Here is a 9,727-nt window from a genome sequence, read left to right as displayed (position 1 = left end):
GCCTCATCCTCACTCCTGAACTCCAAATTTGAATACCCAAACTCGCACACATTGCAAACTTACATGTCCCAACTCAACTCTCTTTATTCCTCTTGTGTAAAAACAAAACAAGACAACAACACAACTTGCCCCATCCGGTCTTTCTCCCTCTCTGTAAAGGAGAATGGTCATCCTTCCTACTGCTCAAGCCTAAAACAGAGTCCTCCTTGATTTTTTTTCCCCCATTTTTAGCACTTTCAGTTCTTCCAGAAATCTTGTTGGCTCTATCCCTAAAATATGCCTAGATTTTACCACTTCCTTGCTACTACTCTGGTCTATTATTTCCCTCCTGAATTATTAAAAGAAGCCTTAGCTGGTCTCCCTCCATTTGCCCTAATCCCTATACTCTTTCCAACACAGATGAACCTGAGTGATCCTTTTAAAATGAAAGTCAGATTTTATCACTCCTCTGCTTAAAACTCCGCATTTTACTTAGAGTAAAATGGCTCCTACATTTTACTTAGAGTAAAAGCCACAATTCTTACAATGCCTTATAAACCCTCTGTCCTACTGTCTCCGACATATCCTCACTCTCTTTTCTATCCTACTTTTTTCCTGGCTTACTGTGCCTGCCACCCTGACCCTATAGTCATTCTGAGAACTCACCAGGCATGTGACTGCCTCAGGGCCTTTGCACTGACTATTCCCTTAGTCTGCAATATTTTTTCATCTGATAACTTCATGGCTGATTCACTTGCATCCTTCAGCTTTTTATGCAAATATTACTTTTCGTGAGGTCATAGTTGACTTCCACCATACTCTGCTTTTCCTTTTTCTCCATAGCATGTATCACCTTCTGATACTATGTTCGATTTCTCTTGGTCCCCAAAAATATTTCTAGAAGAGCGGGAATTTGTATCTGATTCATTCAGTACTAGAGGAGGGCCCAACATTTACACTGTGCCTATTTAATGCTTTTGATCCAGATTTCCAACTTGCTTCTTAAGAAGTGAAGGTATTGAAGTCAATAGAGTGAAGGAGAAGCTGAGGAGACAATATTGGCAAAGCCACAGACATGCAAAAAAAGCAAAATAATGCACTGATGGCCAGATGCTTTGGATACACAAGTGTAGGGATACAGGTCTGGCTTAAAATAGGAACACATCAGTGGGACAAAGCAATATTTTAACTGAGAGCACCAAATCAACTTACTCCATGGTAAGAACTAAAAGGAGAAAGGGATAAAGGGTTCCACACTAGGATACTGATCCAGGTGCTGGGAAACTTGGTGAAAACTTACCACAAATGAGAAATTTGGCAAAGAGCCAAACTCTATCAAGATGGGATGCTGCCTTTGAAAGGGTAACGAGCCATGAGAGACCATGGAGTCTGAGAAACAAACTGAGGGTTGGGAGGGCAACAGGGGGATGGGTGAGCTTGGTGGTGGGTATTAAGGAGGACATGTACTGCATGGAGCCCTGAGAGTGGTGCATAAACAATAAATCTTGGAACACTGAAAAAATAAAATAAAATAAAACAAAATGCTTCTGGCTAGATAAACTCATGCCATATGAACTTCATTTCATATTTCATATTTCATCATTGTGAAGTTCTATAAGAAACTTTTATTCAGAAGTATATTACATTTGAAATAAATTTTGGAATAACTGACATCCAGAAATATGTTAATGTAGCCAAGACTTGCTTGATGTGCTGTAGAAATAAATAAATAAATAAATGTATATCTTTCCTCAAAAAAAAGGGGGGGGAAGAAAAGGTATTGAAAACAATGGCATTTCCTCAGAAATTGGGTATCAAGTGAAGTGAGCTCACTACCCCATCCCCGAAACCTATCCATGGGACACCATGGCCAGTGAGGAAGAATTCTAATTTAGAAAAAAAATCCTAGTTACTCTTTCAGCATCAAGACAGCTGCTTAGATGGAAATGATGCTTAGATCAGGATGTGGGTAGTTGCAATATTGAGTTGTCATGAATTGAATAAATATTTGAAACTGAAGTTTCTTCCACTAAAAGAAAGAGAATCCAACCACCATGTTTTAAATGTTCAAGTCTTCACAAATATGTTGAATTAGACATCCCAAAGTTACCTCAGTGAATATTCAAATTGAAAGATCCTTATATTCAGATTATAAATAATTTTATAAAGTTCCCAAGATTACCAATAAGTATTGGTGATTTTATTTTTTTTTTTTTTAACAAAACCAGCAAATATTTCTTCCAAACAATCTGAGCTATTGTCTGTCTGGCTGCTGTACAACTTTATCATTAGCAACTTTCATCTAAATAATTCACTAAAATATTACAAAGGACTCTTGCTTCTCTACCAAATATCCCTTCCCTCTCTATCATAGAACCCAGAAATAATTAAAGGAAATTCAGCTTGGATAGTTTTTCTTGCTGAGCTGTTATCTCTGGAGAGGGATGTGGTGAGGGAAGGGAGAGGGTCTTATTTATATCTCAATATAAACAGCTTTTACTCACTGAGACCGTCCACTGCACTGTAATAACACTAATGCAGAGAATGTCTCTGTCTGAAATCTATTCTGTGTCTGATATCTGATGCCAATCCTCACAGTGATAAAGGCCACAAAAACAAATGCAGAGGCACTGAATTTAAATACAGCCAGCCCCAAGAGGTCTCTCTGGTTGGTTTCTTTTCCCGGTTGCCACTCATCAGAGAACGAGTTTACCAACAGCCATTAGCCGAGCACATCCAAGCTGGATCCAGGCCAAGAGCAAGCAGTATTGCTGGAATCTGGGCAGCGAGGTAGAAGGGTGGTCGGTGCATCAGTCGGATGGAAACATGCGGGGACTGATGGCCAGCAGCTGGAGGAAGTTTGGCCACGCTGGTAGGGGGACGTATGAGTGGTTAACGAGTGAACCAAGCCCACCTCTTCTGGAAACTCAGCTGCAGGTCTGTATCTATGACTTCAGCCTTTTCTTCTCCAAAGTGTCTTTGTCAGTTTTAAAACCAACTATGCCTAGATTTTTAGGATCTTAAAACTTAGTAGCAACATTTTACTTTATGAACAGAAATATTCATTCACTGACTGGCATGGTCTAAGAAAGTAACTGGAAAGTTGTATTCTTTGACCAAGGATGGATTCAAGTCAAACTTGCGACAAATATGTTCCAAGAACTCCAGATAGATCAAGTTTATCAAAGTACACCTGAAGGGAGGAGTCAACAAATCTTTATGCCTTGGTTTTAGGACTTTGTTCTTTGCACAGTGAAGCAATGTCTACATACACAATAACAAAGAGACTCCCTGTGGCTTTAGAATGATGGTGTTTCCAGGAGTTAGGAGAAGCCAAGGATCTTACCTCGGGCAGGATAGCAGAGGGTTAAGGAGGTTTTTGTCTCTAAGAAACGCAGCAGCTGCTCTGCTTTGTCTGGGAAATCACCAAAGAAGCCTCAATTTGAGGCAGCAGAAAGGAAAAATATTTGTAGAAACCTAAGAACTCAGTTTCATGATCAGGAGGGAAAGGAGAGATACTGCTGTTACACAAAGAGAGGAAAATTAACCTAATTTCTTGTTGTCTGGAAAATCAGCTGATGAGGTTGGTATTTACATTCTCCCAAACTACCTTTTACAGAAAGATATTTTTATATATTTATATATTATTTATATTTAACATTTATAATTGCATATATTTAACTATGATTTTATATCCTTCAACAGTCATGCTCTTCACTGAGTATTTTGAAAAATATTCCCTGAACAAGAATGCTGTCAATACATGCATCAAAAATATTAAAATAAATAACATTTGACTAGAAAAGTAAACATCCTTTCCGCATTAAAAAAAAAAATCCAAAACAACTTAAACCAATATAACAAGAATTAGTAAAAGAGAAGATTAAGGAGACCATCATCATAAATTTGTCCTGTTGCTCTGTGCTTCTCTTAACTAGAAGAGGACACAAGAGATAACACAAGAAAAGTTATCTCGAAAAATTGTCTGAATTTGCCATCTTAGATAAGTCTTTTAGTTCCACTTGATATTTGGATAAACTTAACTCAACCAAGGGAAATACTGATTACAGGAGGGGACTGTGGCAACTAATTTAAAAAAAAAAAATGCAACTAATACTGATAATACCATAAGTGGCATAGCCATAAATGACAGGGTCTATTATACAAAATCTTTTAAAAAAGAACATTAAGTCTCTTTAAGTCTCTTTATACTCTATGCATCTTGAACATACAGAGTATTTAAAATTTGATACCCACAACTGTTTAGAAACTATTATCGTCCACATAATTGATGGAGAATGAAGAAAACTAAGTCATGCATAATGATCCATGTTTATCAAGGTTGAATAGTGTTTAATAGCTTTAATATTTTTAGCAATTCACCTGGAAAAAAAGCCTTAACATAGTTAAATTGCTTTGGAGTCCATCTTGACATTTTATTAATGGTAGTAAATTATTTATGAGTTCATCTATGCTTATAGCTTTTGTAATCCAAGTCCTATTATATCACAACAGGTTTCAACTTAATAGTTTTGATAGATTATGTATAAGAAAACAGAAAGAACCCATAACTTAGAAACAAAACAACAATCACACACATAAAATCTATTGTTACTAAAATATTTTTTCTGAAAAAATATATTAAAATGTAAACATAGTAATGCTAGTTTTATTTTCACTGCATTTTCTAACCTTAGCAATAAATTTCTAGACTTCTTCTAGTTATTTTTAGTATTTTATTTTCTAGTAAATTTAACCATGTGAGTTCCTGAGGTAAAAATACATATCTGTTATTCACCAAGTGTTTTACACACATTGATTCATTAAATCATCATCCCAACCATTCAAAAAAGATATTATTTCCATTTCATAGAGAAGGAAATCCAGGCTCATAGGGTATTAATAAATGGTTCGTCGTCATGCAAATATTAGAAAGTCCTACCAGAATTCAAAGCCAGCAAACCCCCAAAATAATACTTGGTTTCCAAAAACAAAAACAAAACAAAACACACTTTTAATTTTTACGCACTTTAAGCTAAAATATCTGAACTCATACCTTACCAAGGACAAATTATCTGGCACTATAAATACTAAATTAACTATCTGATTTTGAATCAACATAACATATAATTCTTCAGTAAGAAAAGGAGACAATGCAAACACCACTAGATAAGCCAGTCTCTTAAGAGGTCATGGCCACTGTCAAATAAATAAATAAAATCTTTTAAAAAAGAGTTCAGCAAAAGAGTACAGCAAAAGTTGTCCTTACCCCCCAAAAATCAAGGAGAGATCCCTGACTCTCATAGTTTTATTATTATATTTTATATTAAATAAGTAGATAAAGAGCTTAGTATTTTGGTTGTTTGTTTGAAACACAATGTAAGGCTTCAAGGTTTTTTTCTTCTGTTGTAGTGCATCCAAACACGTTTGTTGCTGTATGCTTCACATAAGAGAGAAGTTTTTAATACCTCACTATTGGCAGCTTTATTTAAAGTAACATCTCTGCAGTTGGGGACAGTATTTTTGGTGCTTCTCTGCCTTGCTGCTGAAGCATCATTTCATGGTGATTACATTCTTTACTCTGTCAGGAACCATCATTACCTTGTGAGCTAATATTGTAAAATCAATACCTCCTAGGTTGCTAAAGAATTTATCTGCAATTTTTTTTTAACTATTGAACTTTCACGAATTTTTTTTTTAATTTTTTAAGATTGTATTCATTTATTTGACAGAGAGAGACACAGTGAGAGAGGGAACACAAGCAGGGAGAATGGGAGAGGGAGAAGCAGGGAGCCGGATAGAGGGCTTGGTTCCAGGACCCTGGGATCATGACCTGAGCGAAAGGCAGACACTTAATGACTTAGCCACCTAGGTGTCTCTGAACTTTCGGGGATATTTAATTTCATGTTTGCATTGAAGTCTGACTGAGATGCGAAGTCAGATGATGAATATCATAAAAAGCACCAAATATGCTTACACTGTAGAGATTATACTCTAACAACCAAAAAATTAGTGTTAATACTAGATAGAATCCACAAATGACTTCTACTCTCAAAGCACAGATATTGCAGAAATCTTCTCATATCTAGTTTAATAATACCCTAGACTATGTAGGGTTTTTTCTTGGGGGGGGTGTGTTTTTTAATAAGATTCATTAAACTTTATTGTTCAATTCAGGCTTTTTTTCCCTCTTGAACAGATATAAACTGCATGTTGCAGGAATTTGGCTGCAATTCATCACTACACAGCCACTTAGAGAAATTTTAGGCTGCAATAGAATTCTTTTTTTTTTTTTTTTAAGATTTTTATTTCGTTTATTTGACTGACAGATCACAAGAAGGCAGAAAGGCAGGCAGAGAGGAAGGGAAGCAGGCTCCCCGCTGAGCAGAGAGCCCGATATGGGGCTCCATCCCAGGACCCTGGGATCATGAACTGAGCAGAAGGCAGAGGCTTTAACCCACTGAGCCACCCAGGTGCCCCTACAATTCTTTTTCTATAAAGGGTTCACAAGTTTCCATATTGATTCTACCAATATTGCAAAAACAAATGGAAGGAATATTAAAATTTCATTCATCATAAACATCAGCGATCAATTCATATTTCAAATATTAATATGGCATATGAACACCTAATGTCAGAATTCATTCCAGAATAATTAAATAATTAAATAATTTAAGTTCCATAGGATACTTTTTGTGGCAATACCACATTATTGGTCTAATTCTAAATAAAATAAGTCCATAGAGGGGCGCCTGGGTGGCTCAGTGGGTTAAGCCGCTGCCTTCGGCTCAGGTCATGATCTCAGGGTCCTGGGATCGAGTCCCACATCGGGCTCTCTGCTCAGCAGGAAGCCTGCTTCCTTCTCTCTCTCTCTCTCTGCCTGCCTCTCTGTCTACTTGTGATTTCTCTCTGTCAAATAAATAAATAAAATCTTAAAAAAAAATTTTTTTTAAAAATAAAATAAAATAAAATAAAAAAAATAATAAGTCCATAGAGTAAGAGCTCCTGTTCAAAGAATGCATAGTGAGCTGACAACTAAAACCCACTCTCCTGGTTCACTTTCAGGGAGCTATGGTAGGATGTCGTCAATATGTATTTTGACATCTCGATGCATCCTTTATCTCATCCATTTACTTTACTTCCCATGGGCTCAAGCCCACTGGCACAAAGAAAGAGCATGGTGGTTTTCAGAGCGGGTAAGGAAGATAGGAATAAAAGATCAAAGAGAGGAGCTTCAGGAACGCCGAAGTCTTTCCTCCTCTCCTAACCCAGCCTCGTTCCCGAATTCCAGGGCACCCAGAAGATAAGCTCCACCAAAGACGACGTGGAGCCCTTCCTGTGCATCCTTCTTCCAGCGACCATCCTGCTCTTCTTGGCCTTTCTGCTGCTTTTCCTGTACCGTCACTGCAAGACCCCCCGACCCCAAGGGCAGGTTTTCAGCACCGAACCCCCAGCGCACCCCACAGCAGAGGAGGCCACCGACTTCCTGCCGGGCTTCCCCGGGAGAGGCGAGCAGGACTTCCCGTACTCCCCGGCGCCCCGGGAGGCGGCCCTCCTCTCCACGGGCCTGCCTCCCTCCTACGAGGAGGCCACCAGGAATCGCCCGGGGACGGAGGTCCGGGAGGCCGAGGCGGGCCCCCCCTGTAAAGAGCGCTCCCCCAGCGGGAGAAGCGGATAGAAAGGGCAGCTGGGAACAGTCTAGAGCACAGCTCGCAGTCCCTCCGGGAGCCAGCCGGGCCAGGCGAGCGGCGGGGAGGCCTCTGGACCGAAGAGACTCCTGGATGAATGGGCGCTTCGAGCTGGTATCATTCTGGTTAACCATTCTCAAGTTCCTTAGGTTGTCGTGAGGAGGGCTAGGCTTATCTAAAATACTTAACACCCTTGAGGAAAAAAATAGGAAAATTCTATGTGAGTTGAGAAACCCTTAGAATTACTGGTAAGCCTGTGGACGAGCTCTGAAGGAAAACAGAAACGCTGCTAAGCCAAAGGAAACGGGTTTTGCCACCAAATACAATGGTTCTTCCTACGCATGCTCTTCAGGGTTTTATGGCTTTACTTTTATGTGAGGGCTTCAAGATGGCTGGAGAATTCTAGAAGGAAAATATCTCTAGAGCTGCAGTGGTCAGCTGTGTGGTTAAAAAATGGTAAAGTGGGGCTCAATATTAAGAATGAAGGTACAGAGAGACATGTGCAGACTAAAAAACAAATAAAGCTCTCCAAAATTATCTCCTTCTTGATGTAGCCCTTGTTGATTTGTGTTCTAATTTGCCTCCTAAAATGGGAAAGGGGCCCTGCTTTTAGATGGGACAATCTCCCACTAGAGCATCACAGCTTGTCCCTCCGTGCTATGGCAGGACACCATGAGCAACTGTGTGGCCTACACCATGCAGCAGTAACAGAGTAGATACTGGCTTAACACTGGAAAGCAAAGGTCAGATTTTCGGATCACACAGTAAGGAGAAACCTAGACTAGCTCTAACAGGGACCTCATGAATCATATGGCCCAAACTTCTGTTTTACAGGTATCAGCACTAGAATGAGGAGAAGTTAAGTAACTTGTCTGAGACTAAATACCTCATCAAGAGCTGGGATCAGAAGCCTCTCCCCTCTGGGCTAGAGCACCTTCCACTGCACCAGACGTTCTTCTAACAAAACTGCAAATGTGGTTGGGCATCAAGTTGCTCAGGAGGAGGAGCCCAGCTTAGTTTGGAAGGGATACAAATCTCCGTCCATGATTTTCAAATGGGGAGATAGAGGTGGGGCTTTTACCACATGGAATGCAGATCAGAAATCCCTTGGAGGTATTAGAGGAAGCATGCAAGTGGGGGTGGGAAGTGGCAGAGGGAGAACCAGGAGAATGATGTGGATGATTCTAGAACTTGTATTTGATACTCTAATCTTGTTGGTAAAACTCTTCGTTTGTTGTTCTTTTCGTAAGACAAAAACCAGGCGACACTTCGATGGCTAAAAATGAACAAATTTTTTTTTTTTACTTTTTTACATAAGCAGTTTTATGCTAGATATATAATGTGATATGGTTTTGGGAAGATAACAAAGTAAGCCCAAATAGGATACATTTATTTCTAAATAGAATCTGAGAGAAATAATAGTATCTTTAAGGACTAATGTAAAATATAAGCTATTAGAATGAAGATCAATAAAATTTCTCTCAGAAAAATTATACTGAAAAATTCCCTGGTGGCCATTAAAGGAAGTAAGTAAAACAAATGGAAATGAAAAGCTCAGCAAAGAGCCTTCTTCAAATTTTTATTTTTTTAAATCCTAAGGATCTTGTTCTGGGTGAAACTATGTTTATTCTTTTCCAACTCCTTTGCTAACCTCCATTCCTCCTCCTTTGCTAACAGAACCCTGATTTGGTTTGGAATCCTGAGGCCACTTGTGTAAGACAGACCAGATCCCTCCCAACGCCAGGGGAGGCATCATGAGAGTTAATCACAGTGATCTCAATTCCTCTACCAGGAACTGATCAGATCTTTGGGACCTAAGGGGAGATAAATGCAGGAGAGAGTTTTTCTAGAAAAGGTTGCCTCATTAAAAAAACAAAAAATACACACACACACGAGGAAATACTGTGCATCTTTGCTGGATGTTAATATGTCTCATGTAACACCTGGGGCTACTACAACCATCTTGCAACCATGAGGCAATTAGTTCCAGATTTAGTCTGGGATGCCTGGGTGGTTCAATAAGTTAACCACCTGACTTCAGCTCAGGTCATGATCCCAGG

At 39.1% G+C, this 9,727-nt stretch overlaps 1 protein-coding gene across 1 annotated transcript; it reads left to right on the top strand.

Moving 5' to 3' along the window:
* Positions 1–2,805: 2,805 nt before the first annotated feature.
* Positions 2,806–8,173, top strand: SMIM28 (small integral membrane protein 28; the record flags this gene model as incomplete). The annotated part of the gene is made up of 2 exons (XM_082731082.1): positions 2,806–2,916; positions 7,271–8,173. 2 exons carry the CDS (start codon positions 2,806–2,808, stop codon positions 7,655–7,657), a joined length of 498 nt encoding a protein of 165 aa, XP_082587208.1. The 3' UTR covers positions 7,658–8,173.
* Positions 8,174–9,727: the final 1,554 nt, after the last annotated feature.

Source organism: Mustela nivalis, assembly GCF_964662115.1.
Source record: "Mustela nivalis genome assembly, chromosome: 5".
Taxonomy (NCBI): Eukaryota; Metazoa; Chordata; class Mammalia; order Carnivora; family Mustelidae; genus Mustela; species Mustela nivalis.
Note: the sequence above shows the minus strand (reverse complement) of the source record. Positions and strands in the feature narration are given on the sequence as shown.